The sequence below is a fragment of the Gadus macrocephalus genome, chromosome 6 (genome assembly GCF_031168955.1).
Source record: "Gadus macrocephalus chromosome 6, ASM3116895v1".
NCBI classification, from domain to species: Eukaryota; Metazoa; Chordata; class Actinopteri; order Gadiformes; family Gadidae; genus Gadus; species Gadus macrocephalus.
The window spans coordinates 9,032,414-9,058,033 of record NC_082387.1 but is presented as its reverse complement, the minus strand read 5'-3'; the positions used below and the strand labels follow the sequence as shown (position 1 = coordinate 9,058,033).

The following is a 25,620-nucleotide window of genomic DNA, read 5'->3' as shown; positions in this document are numbered from 1 at the left end:
TCCAATTAAAACACTTAGGATTATTCACTGTTCCTCATGTCTTCAACCTTTATCGTACCCCACTTTCACCACGAAGTTTCAGTGTGTGATCAACGCAGTGCCACACTGGAACGCACAACGTGGTGAAGCTGGGCTGCTCAGGCGTGATCTTCACACACACACACACACACACGCACGCGCGCACACACACACACACACACACACACACACACACACACACACGCACACGCACACACACACACACACACACACACACACACACACACACACACACACACACACACCCAAGACACGCAAATTTTCCAGAGGCTGACGTGAAGAGGCAGCCTGGAAGAGACAGTGTGCCACACATCACATTGCAATAAGATCACAGCGCGTAGACCTATAGGCATTTTTAGAAAAAGAACAACAGTCACAGAATGCAGTCATGAATTGCAACTACACGTTCAGTCTTTATAAAGTGCTATTTAAAAAATGACAAGATGTTTTTTTGGGGGAGGCCTCTGTATCTCAGGGATAGATTATGTTTATTCGCCATATTTACTACAGCCCATATCGTTCCGTAGCTTCCCTTTGGCGAACCGAGTCCCGTTCGTGTGAGTCGGTCGTATAGCCGCGGTCCGCGACGCGACCCCTTTCCACTACACCCATACACATGCGCGTACGCGTAATTACGCACGCACGAATCCACCACCACCGACCTAATTATCGGATTCACTCCGGTGTCTTGATCTCAAATCCCCTCTCGCTGTTACGGAGTTTACCCTGAAATTAAAGATAATAACGAAGCCAACCCCCAATTTCATCTAAAGCTCGCTAAGGATACAAATATCCCCAAAAAGTAAAAAATTAAATGTATAACTACATAAATGTACTTACAACTAGTAGTCAAGGCCATTCATACAATACAATCAGGATTGCAAATATAACTGATTTAAAATTGATATGTTTTCCTCCCTAACTTCTATCGCGTATAATATCGCGTTTGAAAGAAGGACATGCGGATTTATCTAAGACTACTATGACCATGTAATTCAATTATTAATCGTTCTGCGTTAAATGCACACTTATGGAACATGTGATCTCCACTCTCTATGCACTACAGTCCCTTGGACGGAAACTCGTGCAGGTTTGCGTCTCTATAATTAAATTAATCCCCCTACTACGCGGTAGCCTACGAGATGCTCCACCTCTCGACCCCTGTTGGCGCTCCACAGTCTGCCAACATAATTCTCGAATTTACTCTCATTCAAATTCTCAGGTCACAGTATGATAATTTTTGCAGGCTTCATGGTGTAGATACCGTACGATTTCGGCAAACAAAATATTGACTTTGATTAAACCCTGCTCCGCTGAGATTCAGGGTACTTTGCCCACTTTAGGCATGCATAATCAAGTAGGCCTCGTGCTCTTTGCCATCCTCAAATCTATGTGACGATTGTAGGCCCTACTTTATTTTCATACGAGTACTGACTCACTGATACTCATAACAAATTCATAAGCGTTTAGCCATTGTCATCGTGAGTGCAAAGTAGAGAACCACAAAGTCGTTTTGAAAGGTAATAAAGTAGTAACAAAAACGGTGCAATTTACATAGACCCATGTACGTTTATGTAATCCTTGGCTCACATAAATCCCTTATGATTGTGAATATATGAACATAATCACAAATCGGATTAAGCATGAAGCATTGCATCAGAAGAGCAGACCACTCATCACGCGTTGTCTCCTCAGGGGGCACAATGAACGAGGAACCGGACGGCAACGTCACTCAGACGTACGACAACTGGACCTTCCCCAACATCTCCTCGACGTCGTCATGGGAGGAGGAGAACCCTTTCAGACCCAGGAATAACATCACATACGTTGGATATTACCTGCACGAGTCGTCCATCGCGGCCATCTTCGTGGCGTCCTACCTGTTAATCTTCCTGGTGTGCATGGTGGGCAACGGCGTGGTATGCTTCATCGTGCTGCGCAGCAAGAACATGCGCACGGTCACCAACCTGTTCATCCTCAACCTGGCCGTGAGCGACCTTCTGGTTGGCATCTTCTGCATGCCCACCACGCTGCTGGATAACATCATCACAGGTGAGAGCTTCAGGGCCCCTGCCCCCCATGGGACTGGGATTGGGACGACGACGACGACGACGACGGGAGAACCGAGAGAGAGAGAGAGAGAGAGAGAGAGAGAGAGAGAGAGAGAGAGAGAGAGAGAGAGAGAGAGAGAGAGAGAGAGAGAGAGAGAGAGAGAGAGAGAGAGAGAGAGAGAGAGAGAGAGAGAGAGAGAGAGAGAGAGAGAGAGAGAGAGAGAGAGAGAGAGAGAGAGAGAGAGAGAGAGAGAGAGAGAGAGAGAGAGAGAGAGAGAGAGAGAGAGAGAGAGAGAGAGAGAGAGAGAGAGAGAGAGAGAGAGAGAGAGAGAGAGAGAGAGAGAGAGAGAGAGAGAGAAGAGAGAGAGAGAGAGAGAGAGAGAGAGAGAGAGAGAATAGCGAGGTGTCTCCGGGGAGGCCGATGGAGACACGCTCGCCAGCGGGCCGTCTCCTGGCGGCGAAGGCACACAAATCTCCCGTGTCTTCCATTAAAAGACGCAGCCTTTTGTTTCTGCGACGCCGGTTCTTTCTTTCTCTGTTTTGATGTGACGTTCTTTTTTATCGCAGGCACTACAATTAAAGCACTGTTCCACTTGGTCTAATCTCAGCCGTCTTGGTGTCTACACCTGGGAGCGCACGGGCAAGGGGGGGGGGGGGGGACTCACAGGTGCGCTCTCAGATCGCATCTTGATGCCTCGTACAGGAGTTTAATACAATATACCTTATGGTTTGTATTGCCAGCTTGGAGAGGACTTTGCTGTGGTTGAATTTAGTTTGTAGGGTTTGTTTAGTGAACGAGGATTTACGCAGGAACGATGCTGCGAAAGGTTTAAAAAGGAGAGGCTGAGGCAGTTCGTTTCCCTGCGGATTTGGATATCTGTTTAACTTCCAGCAATAGATTGGGCAGTGGATAGCGTCTGGTGAGGCACACAGCCTTCACTGGCCAACATGTCGAATGGGAAGGACTTTCATTAGGTAAAAGTGATGCATGAGTCAGCTGTCCAATTTCGTTTTTTAATCAGTGCTTATGATTTTTTAATATTCAAACCATATCTTGGCCACCCTTCTATATTATAGTCCAACTCTTTCGCCCGTCGTCTCTGAGTGAACCACATTCAAAGCCATGTTTATCTCAGGGAACTCTTAGTGGAAGCCTTCAACCAACGGTATAAAAGTGCCATCTGATCCTCAGTGCAGCGACTAAAGAAGAGCCTAGAAGCAGTAATGACAGAGTTATGAACCAAAGAACCGCTCATTCATGCTGTTGTTGCTCCCACAGCTAATCTTTATGCTATTGTACATTTTACTTTAGAGCAAGCCTTTCCCGAACACGCTCAGAAATAAACCTGCTTTGGCTTTGGTTGTTTCCCGTCTAACTATTTGGCTGCCGCGCAAATTACAGCTCTGAGCGAGCGTGGCTCCCATTGATTTAGTTGCCGACGAATGTTGCAGGTAAATTATTTAGTTTATAATTGGTAGCTGTGTCAAGCTTATTCTTAGAACCTCACATTACATTTCTAGTCTGAATGGGCTACAAAGGGTAGCACTTTTGTAGCCCATTCAAACAAAGGGGGTTTTGACAGAACCACTTACAATAACTCGATAGGGGAAGAGATGATATTCAATCTCGGCTCCTTCAAGTGAGTGGGTGCACAGGAGCATGCGCTCTTTCCATATCAGTAACATCAAGTCTGGGTATATGGGTATATATAGTGTGACGCCGCACTAGTTAACTGCCTGCTATCAGCAACATCAAGTCTTGATGTGTATAGTGTGACACACCACACTAGTCAACTGACTGCTTTCACATGATAAATGCGCTATTTCACGTCCTAGGGCACGCATACCCCTGTGACCTGATGCCCCGATGACATGGGGCAATCGAGCCCTCATTTAAAACCTTTCAATGAGGGCTCTTAAAGTCAAAAGTCAAAGCCAAAGTCAGCTTTATTGTCAATTCCAAAATATGTGCCAAACAAATAGGAATCGCAATACAATACAATACAATACAATACAATACAATACAATACAACTTCATTAATCCCACTAGGGGCAATTTGTTTGAGCAGCTTGTTGTACATAAAGACACAGTAACATACAACAATACACACACACAACTACAGAGCATTTAGTTGTCGAGTTGCAGGGGGGGATGAACTTGCGTTTGTCTCACGGTGCAATAAGGAGAAGATGGTACAATTAGGTAAAATTAAATAACATAAGTAATATTTACAACAAATGAATTCTAGATAGTGCAACATAATTCTAAATAGTGCAATGGTAAGGCAAAAAATAACAACCAGTATATATAAAATAAAGCTTTACATTATGGGTAAGAAGTCCAGAGTTCTTGGGGGAAATGGAAGGCGGTTTCAGGGTCCAGAGTTCATAGGGGCAGAGGGGAGGGAAGGGACAGAGGGGAGAGAGTCGAGCTTCCTGATAACCCGGTGGAAAAAGCTGTTTAGCAGTCTGGTGGAGCCGGCCTGGAGGCTGCCGTCTCCCAGATGGAAGGAGGCTGAAGGGTGTGTGAGGGGTGACTGGGGTCACCCACAATGCTGGTTCCCTTGTGGGTGAGGCAGGTTCCGTAGATCATTGTCCAAGGTCGACTTGTCGTGGAATGGGCTGACTCTGTAATTGATGATACTGTTGTCATCCTCCATCCATTAGTCTCTATCCAGGCTGGTCCTTTATTCCTAGGACAGTGGAAAGACACCACAGACTCGCAGATACTACTTCCTGGGGCTCTCCTCCTTGTTACACACTGCTTTGGCAAACTCCTGTTAACTGTGTAAAAGGGTTGCATAGTGTCATGAATAAATCCTGCACAAACACACTCCAATACAGTAACATGCACCCACAGGCATCCATGGGCACACACACACACACACACACACACACACACACACACACACACACACACACACACACACACACACACACACACACACACACACACACACACACACACACACACACACACACACACACACACACACACACTCACAAACACACGCATGGGCGCACGCAACCGCAAACGTAGACGCACAAACTCCCACTCAAACACACACACACACACACTCCTTTCTGTCTAGATATAGATGTACATCTATGACTGTCTATTCACAAAGTACACACACACACACACACACACACACACACACACACACACACACACACACACACACACACACACACACACACACACACACACACACACACACACACACACACACACACACACACACACACCATTACGGTTTGTTCATTGATGCTGCAAAGCATGAATGGTCACTTAATGCATCATTCTTAGGTACCATTTATACCCCATATCAGATAATCTTTATTGTACAATTTCCTGTGTCATGTGAGGAAACGGGTTGAATAACAACATACAAAGACAGCCTGTGATTCATGGAGCTGCGTTCCAATTCGTCCTTCTGGCCCTGCAGACAAGGCTCTACATCGGACGGCCTTCATATGCTGGGAAATGTAGTCCCCCTCATTTCAACACACACAGCCTCCCTCGAGGGAACGAACACACACTAGCCAAACGAATCATCGCAGCTTCAGTCCATGTTTATGCCCTATGCCGATCACACCATCGAACCCATCGCTTGACCCAAAGACTTAAACTCGGGAGTGCATTTCAAGTTGTAGCTGTTTGAATACAGCATTTAACCGTATACATTGATCCATCGCCTCTCAGTGGGATCTGTGATTGGGGTTAATCCAAGGGTAGAGCAATGCACTCTGAATATCAAGCTATAGTAAGCAGTCGATAGACTAATCACGACGATCATACCGTCAAATAATTCACACATTCCCCCGGCCAACTTGCTTGCCAGGGGGACTACCAAGACAACAGCATAAATCAGACTCATGGACCGTAGTCGCCGCGCTGTTTTGTATTATTAAAATCATCCCTGCACTAGTGTGTGTCTTCCCTTTAGGTAAGCTAGATGGATGGATGGATAGCTACTTCATCACTCCTGATAGGACATAAAGACCTAACAGAGTCTCACATAGAAATGTTGATATATTGTGCAATAACGTTAAACAAAGAACAAAGAAAGAATTCGTGTCGATGTTGAAGTACGGGCTCGGTTGCGATTGGCCACCGGTTGTAGGGTCACCGTCATGCTCGGGATGGAGGACTTCCTGCACATCCACAGTGACAGCACCCTTTGGCTGGCTCTCTGCAATGATGAACCCCCCTTGAGCAAGTTCAAAACCCCTGGAGCTAAGGAGGATTCTATTCCCGGGGGGACCCTCATATGTATGCTTCCCTGTACAGACATATGTGGTGAAAATCTGTGTTTGCACACCCCCCCCCCCCCCCACACACACACACGCACACACTCTCAGCGATGCTAAAGTGTGAAATATATGTTCATCAATTACTTTCTATGCACAAACACACACACACACACACACACACACACACACACACACACACACACACACACACACACACACACACACACACACACACACACACACGCACACACATGCAAATGCAAGTGCAAACATACACAAATAAAAAAAAAAACACACTATCACTCATGCCAACACCCCCACATACTCAACTGAAGTGTTCTCAGCGATAATAGAGTGTGATATTATATAATGTTCATCAATGACTATGTCTATGTCTACGCACAAAACACACACACATGCACACACACTGAGCTGACGTGTGCTCAGCGATGCTAAAGTGTCTCTGTGTGTCTCTCTGTCTGACAGGGTGGCCCTTTGGAAGCCTGGTGTGTAAAATGAGCGGCATGGTGCAGGGAATCTCCGTGTCGGCGTCGGTGTTCACGCTGGTCGCCATCGCAGTTGACAGGTAAACCGGTGCAGGGTGCAGGCTGTGGATCGGACCGCGGGTGTTACGGGAAGTGACCCCTGAACGTCCGTGTGACGCCCGTCCGAGATGTGCCCCCTCTGAACCATTAACGAGCCTCGTGGCCATAAGTGGTGCGGCCGTGGGGCTCGTTAAAGAGGACCTATTATGCTACTTTTCTGGTCTTCATTTCTTATGAATGACTCCTATAGCGCAACCTGACACGAATCACAGCACAAAAAACGATGTCGATTTTCGGGAAACTCTTCCTCTCATCTGGGCGCTTTCAGCGTTCTCTGTCAACGCTCGGTTTCGTCCTTCTCCGCCCCCTCGCCCCCTCCTGCCAACCCAACTCTGTTGTGATTGGTTACGTTCCTTGAAGCGCGCGCGCGGGCAGATTTGACCAGGCATATGGGGGCGCGGCAGGAGTGCCTCTACGTAGAGGATTTCCCGGAAATGTGAACAAGTGAATCGCAAACGTTTTCCCGAGTGTTAAGCGCTCTTCACAGCCACCCCAGACTGTCAGCAGGGAATACGTCGAAATGCATGTACGTCATTATTTGACACTTTGGTATGGTTAAATATGACTATTAATCATTATAACAACGTTCATAGGTCATAAAAGTCGAAAAAGCCTAATAGGTCCCCTTTAATGGTTCAGAGGGGGCACATCTCAGACGGGCGTCACACGGACGCTCAGTGCTCGGCACGACGCTCGCTCGACAAGTTGAGTCAGAGTGACGGAGTGACAGGACAGGCTAACTTGGACAGCTTTATTTTTTTCACCAAGTTTGTGTACCACTTCATCATGGGGCTTACATTCAACGCCTTCGTCAAAAAGTGGCAACCCTTTGACACCCAACCATTTTTTCTATCATCAGCACATTAATGAGCGGATACGGTATTGGAATCTTTCTGGAGGATGTCAACAAGACAACACCGGAGAAGATTCGGTTAGAGCCCACCCAGAAGCGATCGTCACCCTCGTCACTGGATATATCCAAGTGGCACGAACTTTTAATTCCGTCTGTCTGTGTTTGTTTGTCTTGATCCCCCCCAACATCGACAACGCAAATGGCATCCGTCCCTGCCTGGTCGGCCTTGCTGTTGTAAACACCATCGGGCTGCGCTGATTCTTGTTTTATTTACTCATAACATCCCAGATGTCAAAACCACTCACTCAGCCACGGCAGGCAGCCACAATCCTAATCCTACCGAATCGCTTGGTAATTCGTCAGCGCATGCGCCTCAATCTGCCGCCGACAGCAGTATGTTGAACGGGGCCGTGACTGGTTGTGAAAACTATGCCGGGAAATAGTCACAGAGGAGAGGAGACATGACACGACAGCCTCACGCCCTCCTCTCTTCTCTCTCCTCTCTCTCTTTCTCTCTGTCTCTCTTTCTGTCTCCCTCTCTTTGTCTCTTTCTTGCTCTCTCTCTCTCTCTCGCATCTCTCTCTCCTGCTCCACCTCTCTCACTCCGTCTCTCTCTCTGGGCCCTATCTTGCATCCAGCGCAATTTACTTTCTACACCGATGCACGTATCTTCGCTAGTTTGCACCCGGCGCAAAGCCGATTTCCCCCCGCAGCAAACCTGCGCCACTAAACTTGCGCCCTGAGAGGCGTGTCGGCGAAAAGTAGTAGCGCAACTGACTGACAAATACCTGGTCTAAGAGCACTAGCGGATAGCGCAGTTAATGTTGCTATTTTGACGTACCATGGCAGGTCGGAACTGCAACATAAGCTTACACACCAGAAGGCTATACACAGCACAAACATTCAAACGATTTGTCTAATTTAAATATTATGATGATGTTGTGGATTGTGGATTTTTTTTTTTTCGATAGGGGCTGCATCAATAAACACTGTAGTAGGCTATGCCACGCGTTACAATAATAATAATAACAATAATAAACTCGAAAGTAGTAGGCTATACCCCAGCCTTCCAAAACAAAATCTCGTTTTAGGGTAAATGATAACATTGGTTAAAATATTTGGGAAAGAAAACCTGATACAGCAGTAATAAGTTGTATTTAAATCAATGCATCTGCAAACACCGTACAGCAACACACATATTTTCCTGACACAGACATTGTGTACAAGCCCATAACTTTTAGGATTGATGAGTATTTGATCGTGAGATAACATAGTTTTACCGCGAGTGAGTGTTAAAAAGGATAAATGAATGCGGGCGCGTGCGTGTGCCTCCATCTGTTTAAACACACGCAAACTAAACACGTAGCGCATAATACTGTCCATGGCAATGTATATTAACAGGGGGACACATGCATATTACGAACACAAGTCGATAACGATAATGTGTACAATACTGGTAAGATACAATGTCTCTCTTGATCTTTCTCTCTCCTCGCCCTCACCCCTTTCTCTTGATCTCTCTCTCCCCTCACCCCCTCTATCTCTTTCTTGCTCTCCCTCTCTCTGTTCCTCACCCTCCCTACTTCTCTCTCCTGCTCCCCTCCTCTTTTTATATCTTTCTCTGTCTATCTTCCCTCTTTCACCTGCTCCCTCACCCCCTCCCTCTCTCACTCCCTCTTTTTTACCCTCTCTCACCCTCTCCTTGCTTTCATTATCTTTCCCTCTCCCTCTCCCCCTTCTCTTTCTCACTCTCCCCCCGTCTCGCTCCCCGTGCCCGTAGCCAGCTATGAGGTCACAGAGCTCGGGTCCCCCCTTTTTGTTTGCTTAAAGTATAATTGGGAACAAAAACAGTTAAAGGGGTAGTTCGGAATTTTGGACATAGGGCCTGATTCCCAAGTGAGCATTGGTATTCTATATCACTGGAGACAGTTTTCAACACATTTCATACAGTCCTTCTAGTTGCAGAGTTCGCTCGTGCTAGGCTAGCGCAAGTCAACGGGCAATGCTAGCCTGCTATTAAAAACAGTCTTACCCACTCCACAGTACACCCGAGGTAAATCAATTATAACGACAGACTATAAATCCAAATGTCTGTTTATAGAATAATGTTAGAAATAAAACCAACCTTGCATTGCATTGCATTTTGAGGGATTTGCGGGGTCTCAGCAGCAGTGTTTATATTCCTGTACGTAGGCTACGGCAGCGGCGGACTGATACCTAGGTTACCTGCCGCTGTCATTGCTACAAACGCAGAGTACAGTGAACGAAGGAATTCTATAAGCGTATTCAATTAACAAGATATGCCCACGTTTGGAGGAGTTAGCGATGCATCTGCTTTTGAAGACGATTATGAGGAATTTGTTGTATCCAACGAACCGTACATGTACGAGCCGGTGTTTTGATGTCCAAGCCAGCAGCAACAAGCCACAGTTGAGTCCTTTCTGGATCTCACACTGGAAATTGGTGGAAACTTTGTGGTGCCCATCTGTACCGTTTATTTCTACAATTTCTAAAAGCACACTGAACCATCATGTTGCCTAGTCGTTCAATTGCGCTTCTGTCCCACGCTTCTCTGTTTACGTTCTTCTGTCGTGATTCGGTTACAAACCTAACCAGCGCATAGTAAAATTCCGCTTCTGCTGAGAGAGTAGTCCCTCGATGATTCATGCGATGCAAGGTTAGTTTTATTTCTAACATTATTCTATCAACACAGACATTTAAATCTATAGTCTGGCGTTATAATTGATTTACCTCGGGTGTACTGTGGAGTGGGTAAGACTGTTTTTAATAGCAGGCTAGCATTGCCCGTTGACTTGCGCTAGCCTAGCACGAGCGAACTCTGCAACTAGAAGGACTGTATGAAATGTGTTGGAAACTGTCTCCAGTGATATAGAATACCAATGCTCACTTGGGAATCAGGCCCTATGTCCAAAATTCCGAACTACCCCTTTAAGACCTTCTCAGAGATGATTCTCAGAATATTCAATTTAGACGTTGGGCACCCCCCCCCCCCACCTCACTATTGTTGAAACCCTGGCTACGGCCCTGTCTCTCACTCGCTCTCTTACTTTTCCTCTGGCTCTCGCTCTTTCGCTCTCTCTCTCGCTCGCGCTCTCAATTCAATACAATTCATTTAATTTAACAAGACCCTTGATGGCATTGGAAAATTAACATTTATATTGCCAAAGCAGTTTAAGTCAAACAAAGGATAACCAAGTATGTACTACAAAAAGGGAGAAAGAATAGCTAAATGGGAGTGAGTGAATAACAAACCAATTCCAGGAACTGGACCCCAGAAGAGTCCATACCCAATCTTTGAAGGGCTTGTGGACCCTACAGTGTAGATGCACAATACAGCCAACAGAAATATAAATAAAAATCTCTCTCTCAGACAGTTTTTACATGCCTTCTGAGGCCCCGTTTACACAAGGACACTTCCGACAAAATATTTGATCGGAAGTGCCTTTCGTTTAGACGGTGACGGCGTTTTTGGGGCTTAAAAAGGCAAAAATCTGAAACCACCCTCCAGAGTGGAAAACATGAATACGCTCCGCCGTAGCGTTTCCGTCTACACTGCCAAGACGCAAAACTCTGCTTAGATCTGCTCACGTCGCATATGCGTTTACGTCACATACATGGGAAATAAACAAACATGTTGGATTATTTCCACGCGTTGGACCGTCAAGCTGCTCTGGCAGCTCTAATAAACTAACAGGAGTCTTTCCACGAAATGTACAGAATATGTACAGATAGTATTACTGAACAGAGAAGGATCTGTAATTATGTTTGGGTTTTCGCGGTGCAGATAAGAGAAGAAGGAAGATTCTACGCATGCGCTCAGACATGGCGGTGTTGTGTGATAGTCTATCACAGCACCACCTAGCAGCCTGGCATGCATACCCAATCGAATTCCACACTCTTTTGCGTCACCGTATGCACGTAGATATCCTCCCGAAAACGCTTGTCTAAACACGGAATAAAAAGTGAAAACGCGACGCCACTTTTGCGTCTTCTGTTCAGACGGTCATCATGTAAACGTAGCCTGAGAAGATGGACTGTGTGTGGGTTTGAGCATGCTGATCAAAACCAAATCAGGTTAAACGCCCTCTTTTGAACTTTGAACTTGCAGAGGAAACATTTTTAGCCTCAAAAATCGATGTAATGTTGCTGTTGCCGTGCCATTAGCCAAGGGGTTTGACATGAACTTTTGACATGTCTCTGCCAGAACCATAAAGGTTGGGAGTGCGTCATACCATCCAATGTATGTCTTCAATGCTGAATATTTTATGAGTTGAAATCCTCTGAAATCTACTGTTTGAAGTGGACTGCAACTAACTTTTGTTCTTCTTATGTGATCTGCGTGCAGGTTCCGATGCATCGTATACCCCTTCAAGCAGAAGCTGACGCTGTCCAAAGCCACCCTAATTATAGTCATTATCTGGGTCCTGGCCATCTCCATTATGTGTCCCTCTGGGGTCATGCTGCAGGTGACCAAGGAGCAAACTATCAGTGTGCTGCTAGGATACAACAACAAAACAACTCCCTTTTACTGGTGCCGAGAAAACTGGCCCAACCAGGGCATGAGGAAGATCTACACCACGGTCCTCTTCGCCAACATCTACCTCGCCCCCTTGTCCCTCATCGTGATCATGTACGCCCGCATCGGAATCACGCTCTTCAAGTCGGCCGTGCCGACGGGCGGCAAACCGGGCCACGACAACCGGCACACGGTGTCCAAGAAGAAGCAGAGGGTCATCAAGATGCTGCTTGTCGTGGCCCTGCTGTTCATCCTGTCCTGGCTGCCCCTGTGGACGCTGATGATGTTGAGCGACTACGCCAGGCTCACGGTGCAGCAGCACCGCGTCATCAACATCTACATCTACCCCTTCGCCCACTGGCTGGCCTTCTTCAACAGCAGCGTCAACCCCATCATCTACGGCTTCTTCAACGAGAACTTCCGCCGGGGCTTCCAGGCCGTCTTCAAGTTCGGCCTGTGCTCGGCCAACGGCCATCGCAGGAAGACCTACTCGCACCGGCTGCAGGGGAACTCGGTGCTGCCGGCCAACCCCGGGGCCTCGGTGGAGCCCATCTCCCTGAACAGCCTGGACAACAACACGTCCCGCAGGTCCAGAAACGTCAACGAGCAGGACCTGGTCATGGAGGACCTGGACAAGGTCTCGCCCAGCAGCGGGGGAGTGACTGCCGTGTCTATTTGAGCGAGACAAGGGGTGCGAGGTGACTATCAGAGCGGGACGCGTGACCTCTGTGTCTATTTGAGCAGGACAGGTGCACGGGTGGTTTTGGTTAGTTTGCTTTCGTCGTGGATTGAAATTGAAACGACATGTGGGGACAGACAGGACATTGACTGTGTCAGCAACTGCACAACTGCAAAAGTGAATAGCTTTTTCTTAAATGTTGAATGTTACGTTATCAAAATAGTAGCAAATAAAGCAGCTTTGTATTTTACGGCGCCTCTTTGAAATCAAGTCTTTACAACCTCGCCAAGGGGAGAGTTTTATAGTAGCATGTAACTGGAAAAGCTATCCTTTCCTATCTCCTATTATACATACCATATGGCACATCATGTGTAATATGAAGGGACAAGCATTTCTGGTGATACTTTGGTCAAACCTACATATTGTGTTGACTATTGTCAACACAATATTCAGTTGAAACTCTTCCTCTGTTGTCTATAACAATCTTATTAAAACAATCATTTATTATGGGTAAAGCCTTTTTTCAAGGATTTCAAGGAAATACGGCATCATTCTGTTTTCCCTATCGCTAAAACGTGTTTCAATATAAATTTCATACACACGAATGCCAGTTAAACTATAAATTATGACTGGAAAATGTTATTCCACAAAATGGGTTTACCGGTAATTCAATATTTCAAACGTATATTTGGATGGATCATTTGATAAAATGTCCTTTATGACTCAATCCTCCACCCTTCTGATCTTGGTTTATTCAATTTGTTTTGTGAATGCAGATCAATATCGCATTAAGCATGATGTCTATGCTCACAGCCAAAGTGGACCCGGCCCCATTTTAATTTACCGTTGTGAGGCCACACAGGCAGAGAGGCAGCCAGACTGGGGTCAAAAATCAATACATAACTATCAGAAAGATTAATGAGTGCATGAAGAATTACTATGATCGCGCCAGAGAATTGTTGCCAAGTTTTCCAATCAGGAATTTTCTGTTCAAATTAGGGTTTTTGTCCATTTGGAGAAACCCACCAACCTGAGAATGCTATTTTTGAGAGTATCCTACCGAAAAGGCAAGTCCTCGAAACACAAGGCGAGCTTGCTTGCTAGCTATAGCGATAGGTCTGCCTAGCCGGCCAGGCCTGTTATTGGTTGATGTCAGGATGTAAAGAGATATAAACAAATATGATGAAAATGAATCTAAGGTGAATTGCCTACTGTAACATTGAAATAATGGTCAATCCGTACTAGTCAATTAAACAGCATAGGATACTATTCTTAATTGTTATTTAAGGGTTAACACCTTTTGGCAGAGTGAGTGAGTGTTAATCAGGGCAGAAACACTGATTCGTTGTCGTTGAAAACCATGAATACAATATGCCTCATTCACACAGGCATCCACAGCACTCAAACAGTAGCTGTTCAATATGTGGTTAGCATTTATTGAGCACCAGCCATAATTGATATTCCTTGGAGGAGTGCCGAGAATTTACAATTGACAGAAATTAAGTACAGGGAGCAGCTTTTAGAGGACACACATTTCCTCTAAACCTGGAGGAGTGGAGGAAGCATTTGTATCAATATTATTAATATACACACATCGCTGACATTTTGAAAAGCAGAACATTGCTTTGATTACCTTATTTCCTCAAGTCACTTAGTCTTGGTACAAAGAGTGTAATGCTGCTGACATGGCTTCTTTTTGTACATCATGATTTTGTGAGGAATGTGCCGTTTAAAGTTTCTCAAAGTGTTTCCTATTGAATTACAAAGTGTTGTATAACGATTGCTTTGATCTCTCCATGAAACAGTTCCTGTGATTTTTATCTGAAAAAGAAAATGGGACTGCGGGATAAACTTATATTGTCTACATTCATTTGGTAGCCTTTGCCCTGTGCCCAGAATTTCTGCTGTGAAGTTCTGTGTGTCTTTGTGAACTGTGGTTGTTAGGACCCCTATGAGTTTTGATCACCTATCGGCCATCTTGGTTCTAAATGCCAGCTCGTTGGTGGAACTGAATGCAGTTCCACCAACGTTATAAGCTTAAATAACAAGATTCCAGCAAATCTTACGATTTTAACTACACAGACATCATGAACGTCAAGCAATTTATACTAAAGTTAGTATGATGCAAATTGCTTGCACACAGTTCCACCACACAGCTGGCGTTTTTCCAAGTTCAAACCAAAATGGCCAGTGTGAGGCTTTTTGAACCTGTAGGTGTTTTTGGTGTTTCTAAAGGTGACTTAGTGCTGTCTGGCACTTTCTGTGGAGGCTTTGTTCCCAAATAACTTGTTGAAAAATAAGATGTTGTCTTCGCTGTACAGAAAAACATTACACTAATGCAAACCTAAAAAAATACCAGTGCAAAAATAAGCTACGCAAAAAGGTTATTTATTTATTCTCACCCATTTCGCTCACCATCCCTTCTCTTTGGGACCGGGCGTTTGAACTGCCTCAGTACCGTACCGGAGGCCACTGAAATGGGCACATTTATTATACTCCCTGCTGGCTCTCCATAATGTTGTGCGACCGTGTGAGCTGACATGCTGTCACTCAATATTAATGATTTCTGCCGCTCAAAATTTGGCAATTTCCCCCTGAGCGTAGGAGTCGACTATAGAGACTGCTGGTCAATTTCCATGCATGTCATTGGCCCGGGCACATTGTGCAGAATGAAATCAATGTCTGGCATCGTGGTGGGAGCCAAACTGGTTTGTGGAAAACAATGCTGCTCTGTGTATCATAGTCTAGGTGGGGTGATTAGCCCCAATAGAGATGTGAAGGTCAGGTTTAATCTGCTGCAAGGGGAAGTAATTTCCCACACCTTGTAGAACAACCGTTTCTAAGTCTCCTCGCCTCAGACGCAGTCAGAACCCATGATTATCATTCTTGCTTATGTTCCACTGTATTAAGTTGTTGTTGTTGTTGGTGTATATGTTTTGCCATCTGTCGGAGGTTGTGTATGAGAATACATCTAATTAGTATCATTAAAGGAGAACATATTATTGAAAATGCTTACTGGTATAAGAATTCAAATCTCACAGTTTCTGATGACTCTTGGGAGTGTCATCGATTGCCTATTCTTGTGACGCTTTCTTTATGTGCACTTATTGGATGGCAGAAGTGATGATGCAGTGGTCGGGCCTTGATATTGAATGTACAGATTCATCCTGTGCCTGTCGCCCTCAATCATATAGTAAGTCCCTTTGCTATTGTTGCTGCTCCAAACTTTGCCAAATTGAATGGATGAGTACCCGTAAAAATGTGTTTTGTTGGATTTTGTACAATTTGCATGTGGATATGTTGTGTCATTTGTTGTGAGTGTTTTACTACTTAATTCTATATGTTGGGATTTGTACGTTTGTACCGGTATGGTGTGGAATTAACAATTGTGAATGGAATTGGTTTGAATGAGATTTTCGGTAATAGCATGGAGAATGAACGTTTTCTGTGGCAGACACTGGTAGGGAGATAGGACTTGACCAATATTATTTGTGAAGGGCTAATTTGAACATCTATTACCTCTGTGAATATTCATGGTTAAATGATGAATGAATGCTCATGTAATCATAATATATTATCCATCGAGGTCACCTGCATATATTGAACAGTTTGCTGAACATGAAGAGCATTCGAGGAAGCAGTGTGATCTGTGAAAATGTAAGTATGTAATAATGCTAATGTTTGATCCAGATTCAGGGATTAGCAATTTAACTCAATAAGACACAGAACATTAACTCTTTTGTTATTTTACTTTTTGCTAAAAGGGTTCAGTGAAATCTTGATGTTTCAAATGCAAATTGTAATGCACTTGTTGATATAACCATTTTGCATCAAAAAAGAAGTGTGAAATCTGTTTGGGGTCACCTTAAAGTGTAAGTAAACTCAAAAAATATATTTTTGCAGTTGAAAACGGTTCCGTTTTGGTCTCACAAAGTGTTATGTAACATTTCTATGTTATTTTGACTAAAATGTATGAAGTTGCTCAACATGGGAAATTCTCCGTAAAATACAAGAAGTCTGCTACTACTAAAAACGCTATTAGTGAGTTGTAGTTTTCTATTGGTAACAATCAAACTCTGCAGCTAAAGTAAGTGTGGCATTGGCCTTGACAACATTTGAAAATGGCCCTCACACTTGCTCCTATGGAACCCAGTATGTCCGTTTTTTCTTACACAGACTGTCACGACAGCTCAGATTGCAGAGGAGTTTACAGACCCTTTATTGACCCTGTGCGTTACAGTTCAATCAGTAGCAAGTAAAACAAATTACTTTGACCACTTGCTGGGGGACACATACATTCATATAGCATATATATGTAAAAAAAATAATTATGTATATAATGTATATATATATATATATACACACACACATATAAATATATATGCAGAAATATATATAAATCTTTACTTACAATTGAATATAACATTAGGTAAAGCCTTTGTAAAAGGAATGCCACTTTGGTGAAGTATTTATTTTGTAATGGGATTTTGGGCTCTTATACATTTCCAGTGTGTGTTTGAGTGTTTGGAGCTTACCCTTGAACACAAGGGATGGTCAGACACTGCACTGGCCAAATTTACATGTTGAAATGTATTCGTATCTTCAATAATTCACATGTTAGACTATCGGGCACAAAATCCACATCCTGCCAAAAAGGAATATGTGTTTTCAGGCAGAAGCACTGCACTTTGGGGACCTCAAATCAACGCGCGTGCACACACACACACACACACACACACACACACACACACACACACACACACACACACACACACACACACACACACACACACACACACACACACACACACACACACACACACACACACACACACACGCGCTGGTTCCCTGAAACCAGCCAATTGGAATGGATCCTCATCATCATCATCATCCCACTTTACTCTTTGCACAGGTCGCATAAAGGACAAAGCCAACACAAACCATATAGATGACAGTTGTCTCAGGAGGAGCAGAGGTCACCAAATTGCAACCACATCGGGGCCGGAATAACATCACATAAAATGCATTCAACATGAGCAGTGTGGCTTGTCACTACATGAAAAAGATTACATTAAACTACGTTGCTGGAATTCTCCCATAGCATGCGCTGCCTGAGGATATGCAGAGAGAAGAAGATGGAGCAAGAGAGAGGGAGATTAATGAGAGGCAAAGAGAGCGGGAGAAGGGATACTGCCAGACATTTCTGCCAGTGGGGAAGCAATGACTGACAGCGTGAGGGGGTGTGTGGTGTGTGCAGGAAGAAGAGTGGGAACTGAGCTGCTGCGAACACACACACGCAACCACGCTTGTGTTGTGTGCGCACCCTTTTTTTTTTCTGGAATTCGAAACCACTGTCATAAATCACAGTTACGTGTGCACCTCGGAACTGTGTTGCCTTCATAATACCTTGCAGTTATGAAGGCGTATAATGTGTTCCATGACTCGGCAGATGGTCAACCGGTGAATTAGCCGTACTACATTGTACTATATCACTTGTATTATAGCGATAACAACCCATTTATATTCCTGCTGTGCTTTACTTGCCATGTGTTCAACTTTATTTTTTTCGCGTGGCCCTGGAGGGTTTGCTGAATCTTGTGCGTCAGCTTTGATTAAAGATGTTGTCAAAATTAAAAATAAAATTCTACTCTCTCTGTCTGTTATGGATTGGACTTTTTTGGAGTTGTCAATGGTGGGGGGACGTAAGGCAAGGGGGCAGGGTCACGTGCTGCACAGCACACAACGATGAAAGAAGACGTTTGCTTATTACAAAGCCAACATGGATCCCGGCGCCAGGAGCGGGGGGAGGGGGGGGGGGGGGGGGGGGTGATGGGGGGCATGCGACAGATAGCCTCCGTGCCCGTCTACTCCATTAAGTAAAATCATCGGAGTGCTTACAAAGCTTTGGTTCATGGGGCCTCCGCATGCATATCATTCATTCGAACTGATTATTAATGATTCAATGGAGGGAATCCCTAAGCCATTACAATGAAATCACCACAATAAAACATGCATTTGGACGGCCACAGAGGAAATTAAAATGTCTCCCTTCTATTCGTTTTGTCTATTTAATTCATCGCGAATGAAATGAAGTGTAGGAGTGCAGTAGTGTTGTGATTGTTGTGTGTAATGTGTGTGTATGGATGTTTGTCCACCCAGCTTCCAGTTTACCCCTGATCACAGGAAACCCACCCCGGACCGGAAAGACTTTGGCTTGGACTTTTCACTCCCCCCTATAATATGTTAATTAACATGGCTACTAAATTTAAAACAAAAATCTAGTCACTGCTTTGAAGTCCAAGCAAAACCAGTCAGCATAAACCAGTCGGCAGGTCATATTTTAGACATGCAAAGCAGAACATATTATCTTTCGTGATCAAACTATTTCCAGCCAGGAGGAGAGGTCAAACCAGCCCAGAACAAAACTCATTCCATTGATGCATGGTTGCTATGGTAATTGAGGACACAAGATCAACAGATCAACTGGAGAAACAAACTGTATTCAAAACTAGACAGAGAGAGCAGACTATTTTTATCTCAATTATCAGTTCATTTCTTGGAGGTGCTATTGGGATTTCTGATGGCGCTGAAGCACCACCAAACACCACCGCCACTGCTGTGGCGGTGGTGTTTGGTGATTAGGCTTATTTTTTGTTTTAATTGGGAATGATTCTTTTTTTATTTTCTGTCACATGTGTAATCGGCCATTCGAGTCGGTCATTCTTTTACCATTCCGATTGGTGGAGGGCTAGCAGATTGACTAGCGCATCAGTGAAGCCCGGAAGTGAGGATGGTAAACATACCAGATAAACATTCTAATTGAAGAAGATGTCGACACACTCTCTCAACGCATTGTTTGGCATCGTTTTGATTGTTGACCTTGGATTGAATAATGTGGATCGAAGAGCTCGAGCAACAATTCATCGCCATGGTGGAGGATAGACCGTTGCTGTTTGTGGTCGCTGGCAAGTCTCTTAGGACCTTCTACTTCCGATTTTTGTGTTTTTTGGCCCACAACACAGACTAGCGCCGCCTGTTGTTTTGGAGACATTACATCTCACGCAAGCGCGGAACGTACGGCGTCGGCTATAATATAAGGTGAGTACCGCCCATGTCAGTGTTCGAGTCGGCCAGATTAAATAGCCCGACTTCATTTACCGACGCGAATCGGGCAGTTGGTCCGGTGTGTAGTGAGCAGGTGCGTGATTAAAAATAGCCCAATAGAGCGGGAAAAACCGCCCAATCTGGCAGCACGTCCTCCAAAAGTAGACCAATCTGGCGGGAAAACCATTGATTCCCATGTTCAGAATAAAATTTATGAAGAACAATAGTTGAGCGCTGCATGCAGCACTCACCTAAATATAATAGGCCAGATAAGCAGTTAGCCACCAAGTTATATATGACCTTTCAGAACCCTTACGATTAGTTAGATACACAGCTGTTCCCCTAGGGAATGCAATTCTGACATTTAATCAGTCTCAGAAAACTGTGGTTATGATACATCGGTTAAGGGCAGAGATGCTTTATTTCATAGACTGCAAAATGTCAAATTCATAAGTTATTGTTTTATAGAAAAGAGCTATTTGACTTCCGCGTTTTTTTTTATCAGCTTCTTCGTTCGAAGTCACCAGTTTCAGAGCACTACTCAATCTCTGGCTACTGTGGTATGTCCGGGGGAAAAATTGAAAGTTTAATCTCTTGTTATTCCTATGGGGGATAGGAATAACAAGAGATTCATCTTTTACTTTTTGCCACTGACATCTCTGCCTCAATTTCTTTTAATTATTTGGAAACGATTGTAATAAAAAAAAAAAGTATAACATATTTAAAAAATCGGAAAAGAAGCCAGCGATTCTAAGCTATTCTGAATATTTTAAGTATCTAGGTGAAAATTTGAGGAAGGAGATAGGTCCCAAAGTTTGTAGAGAATAAGGAAGAAAGAAAGAATAAAACTTATGAAGAACAATAGTTGAGCGCTGCATGCAGCACTCACCTAAATACGATAGTCCAGATAAGCAGTTAGCCACCAAGTTAATATGACGTTTGAGAACCCTTATGATTAGTTGGATATACAGCTGGTCCCCTAGAGGGAATGCAATTTTGACATTTAATCATTTAATCAGAGCATTGACTTCCGCGCTTTGTTTTTATCAGCTTCTTCGTTCGATGACGCCAGTTTCAGAGCACCACTCAATCTCTGGCTAATGTGGTATGTCCGAGGGAAAAAGTATAAGATAAATCTCTTGTTATTCCTATGGGGGATAGGAATAACAAGAGATTAATTGTTTACTTTTTCCCCCGGGCATTTCTGCCTCAATTTCTTTTAATTATTTGGAAACGATTGTAATAATGATGCTCTGCTCCCCTTCCTCCCCCTCCCCCTCCTCCCCCACCTCCCCCTCCCCCTCCTGCTCCTCCTCCCCCTCCCCCTCCCCCTCCTGCTCCTCCCCCTCCTCCCCCTCCCCCTCCTGCTCCTCCCCCTCCCCCTCCTCCCCCTCCCCCTCCTGCTCCTCCCCCTCCTCCCCCTCCCCCTCCTCCTCCTCCCCCTCCTCCTCCTCCCCCTCCTCCCCCTCCCCCTCCTCCTCCTCCTCCTCCTCCTCCTCCCCCTCCTCCTCCTCCCCCTCCTCCTCCTCCTCCTCCTCCTCCCCCTCCTCCCCCTCCTGCTCCTCCCCCTCTTCCTTCCTCAGTATCGACAGTCTGAGCGGAAAAACGATTCTCCTCATACCACAGTTCCCGTTAAGACTATTAACCACACATCACAGCAGGTGGAGTTTAGTGTGTGGTTGATTAAATGGAAAAATTATGTTGTACAGTGTAAGCGACATATAGTATGGTACAGTAGGGAAGTCCTTGTAAAGGATTATCAGAATTGTGTAACAAATACTAACATTTTCTGATTAAATGTGTAATACATTAAACATCACTGGTGAAAACGATAGATATTGAGAGAATAATACGAGTATAGTTTAACATGCATTGGTAACACTTACAATAAGCGCACATTAATTGACCATTGATAAACATTAGTTCTTGTAGTAATAACCATTAACTAACAGTTAATTGAGAATTAAATATAATTTGCTAACGGTGTGCAGCACGTTTACTAATGGTGTTCATGTCAACTAAGGTATGAATGTATACATTATTAAAAGTTGTAAAGTGTTACCAAAGCATTTACCCGGGTTGCTACTTTTCATTTTCTCTCTTAGTTTTTTAGTCCACAAATGCTCCACTGTGTCTCTAGGGATAAATTCCTCTGCATGTATACATGTGTATGTATGTATGTGTTTATATATAGATAGTATCAAGTTGAAACATTGAAACACGCAAGTTCAATGTCTAATACTTTAAACATACTTTAACTTTTAATGAATCTCTCACTGATGACATGTACATAAAAACTTGTATTTTACACCATCTCGGGTTAGGAAACAACATCGCCTCGCTGTTCTACAAAATGTTTGTATTCCTGCCAAAGTGTCCTCTTTTTTTAGTTTAAGGTTTGATTCATGCACCCTTTAAGGGAGAAGAGCACCACTTCACAAACAGAGAGAGAGTATTCTGGGAAATGTTGAGTCGTTTTTTAGTCTAATTCATAAACTCTACATGGGAACCAGTATGTACACTTAAAGAGAAGAACCCTAAACAATAAATGAAGGGTTGTTGCATCAGATGGTACCCAACTTGAATATAATTGCTTTAGCAAGAATTGTCATAACCTATTGGATTTAGTGTGTGTTTGTGTGTGTGTGTGTGTGTGTGTGTGTGTGTGTGTGTTTGTGTGTGTGTGTGTCTGTCTGTGTGTAGGATGTCTGCTTCCGATATGAAGCAGTCGGTTCATTTGGAGCCCTTTTATCTCCTGTTTTATTTTTCTTCGTTCTTTTCTGTGTGTATGTGAATGTGAGTTCTTCTAACATATTTGATTTATTATCTATTTAGGCCTCGGAAGACACATTGAGGATTAAGATCCTCATTTTCAATGGTGCCGAGGGTACAACAGGAGTTAATACATTGGAAAGAAAAAAGAAAATAAATATAAAATAAATATGCATATAAAATAAATACAGTAAAATACAATGGTTGGGTCAAGAGTAACAATCATTGCAGGAGAAGGCAGGTGTACATATGATAAGACTTGTGAATTCCCTAAGTGAAATAAATGAGCACAACCTTAGTGATTTTTGGACCTCATTCCAAATGAAGGGTGCCTTAAAACAGAAGGCTGTCTTCCCCAGTTTTGTGTTGGCATGTGGCAGATGTAATGTAAGCAAGCTTTGGGAGCGTGTATTGACGGTGTTACGGTTCCAGCTTATGAGAGAGGCGAGATATGGTGGCATTAACCCAATGATTGTTTTATAAATTAAAATTTTCCAGTGAAAATCCCTTCTTTCAGACAGGGCTGGCCAGCCAACCTTGTTATACAAAGTGCAGTGGTGTGTGCCATAGCGGTCTCCTGTTATAAAACGTAGGGCAGAATGGTACACAGCATCCAGGGTTTTTAGGGTGCTGAGGGATGCATTGCCATAGATTACATCACCATAATCTAAAACTGATATAAAAACAGACTCAATAATACGTTTTCTGGCTGGAAAAGTAAAACAGCATCTATTTCTATATATATAAAACATAACTTATTAAAAGGCTATTCCTTCTCCTACATCGTTTGTATTTCACCCAGAAGTTAACACACATAATAATGCTGAGCTCCAAGGAGGGCTGCATTAGAAAGACCAAAAGACCAAATATGCTGAAGGCAATTGAACGTCGAAAGGCTTTTTGACATATTTATAATAAACTGAACACTCAATCGCCGTCACGCCAAACAAAAACAAACAAACAGATGAGAGGGGTGTCTTTTTCTTCTAAATCCGTTACGACTCCCGATTGCTTGGATTACATTTCTTTATCGTGCTGGCGTAAGTTCTCCTGCTCAAACTGAGGTTTATTTACCCTTTAAACTTACTTAGCTCTATTGATTCACGCTGGAATAGAAAGGAGACTGTGGAAAGTGCCTGCAGTCAAGCTAATTATCTGGCAGCAGGTCAAGTTTGTCACTAAAAAAATGCCTTTTTCAGCCTAGGGCCCCCAGAGATCTAACAGCCAAGTCCATGACTATGAAGAAGAGTAACAAAAACAAATGTTTAATGCATTTATTATGGAGGCATATTGCGTTCTGTTTATTGTTGAGGACATTAGTGGAAAGATCTGCAACGCTACAATCATTGCAAAGAACCCTAAAGAAAGCATCTTCTAATTTATATCAGTGCTATGCTTAAAAGTATGGTGGTAAATCAACAAAAAAGCATTGATTAATAATATAGCTGAAGTCTGATGCCCTTTGTAAGTATGTCAATGAGAGCATATGATGGATAATTTAAATGTTTTAATAATGTCGTTGACTAACAAAGTCTTACGCATGTGATAGTTTCTCGTGGCCTAATGTGATCTTTGAAACTGAATTGTTATTTATTTTAAACCTGTATTCAGGGATACGGGTGGGGGGGGGGGGGGGGGGGGGTTGTGGGGTTGTTGTTCAATCTTATTTAGTGCTTATATTTGTATCTAATACACCTAAGCAGTTGCTATTGAACACAATGTAATGAAGGTGCATTGGAAAAACATTACATTATGATTCAAACGAAAACATTGCTTGTGTGTTTCATTGTAGAATGGGGGCCTATTTTTGTTACTGCTGAAAATAAATGGCCCATTTTGGTATTCACCAGAGAGATAGTGCACGTGTGACGTCACAAACAGATCAGTTCCACATTAGCAGACCATTGGCCCGTAGTGAAAGTGAAGCTGTATTTCTTGACTCTGGCTGCGTGTCTAATGACTCCCAGCGAATGGGATGAGTAGCACTCATGTTTGACAGCAAACCCTGGCTTCAGTTTCCCCCACCACCACCACCACGTTGGCTGAAATCTGACGTAGGCCTGTTGGCGGTGGCTGCTAGTATGCCTGGGATATGTCAGCTCAGAGGCTCAGCTTAGCCCCTGCCGGTTGTTCAAACAAAGGACATCATCCTCAACTTCTGTACTGGGCTCAACGTCAAGCGCTCTTCTTCTCTTGTCTATTTGTGGCGCAGAAACAGATTTTTTTTTCAACAAATAATGATTTGGCTTGCATTTTATATTGTATTTTGTTATATAATATATATATATATATATATATATATATATATATATATATATATATATATATATATATATATATATATAGGATTAATTTTATCCTATCTACTGGGAGATTAAAAGTTAGATGCACAGACATTGTCCACATTTTACCAACGTAAATGTATTTGTAAATGTCAATTTTTTCAATGTGCCAGAAGCATAGGAGGCAATTCAACTGCGCTCTGGAAAATTGGTTTTAATTCCCTTCCAATCGGTCGATTTGCAGAGGCAAATATAACTTTCTAATTTCTAATTTTTTTACACTTTGGCTGTGTTGTTCTCCAGTCAGTGGACCTGGACATGGTGAGTTTCATCTCAAAAGCCGATGTTTATAAGGGTTATCGATGGGTCAGGGAAGGGTCCACGAACACGCCTGCCAGGCTCAAATGTCAGGGATCCCCTTGAAAGAATTTACAATGGGCC

At 43.6% G+C, this 25,620-nt stretch overlaps 2 protein-coding genes across 2 annotated transcripts in view; both read left to right on the top strand.

Annotated features, from left to right (window-relative positions):
- slc4a4a (solute carrier family 4 member 4a) overlaps positions 1-25,620 on the top strand; it is an 81,520-nt gene that overhangs the window by 54,386 nt on the left and 1,514 nt on the right. The window lies entirely within an intron of this gene.
- Positions 1,708-13,286, top strand: npffr2a (neuropeptide FF receptor 2a). The gene is made up of 3 exons (XM_060053877.1): positions 1,708-2,091; positions 6,834-6,933; positions 12,172-13,286. Exons 1-3 carry the CDS (start codon positions 1,743-1,745, stop codon positions 13,019-13,021), a joined length of 1,299 nt encoding a protein of 432 aa, XP_059909860.1. The 5' UTR covers positions 1,708-1,742; the 3' UTR covers positions 13,022-13,286.

Excerpts from the sequence above, each read along its gene's own strand:
- npffr2a (XM_060053877.1), top strand. The coding sequence starts at position 1,743 with ATGAACGAGGAACCGGACGGCAACGTCACTCAGACGTACGACAACTGG. Across the intron at positions 2,092-6,833 it reads GCTGGATAACATCATCACAG|GGTGGCCCTTTGGAAGCCTG; the intron begins GTGAGAGCTTCA and ends TCTGTCTGACAG. Across the intron at positions 6,934-12,171 it reads GTCGCCATCGCAGTTGACAG|GTTCCGATGCATCGTATACC; the intron begins GTAAACCGGTGC and ends ATCTGCGTGCAG.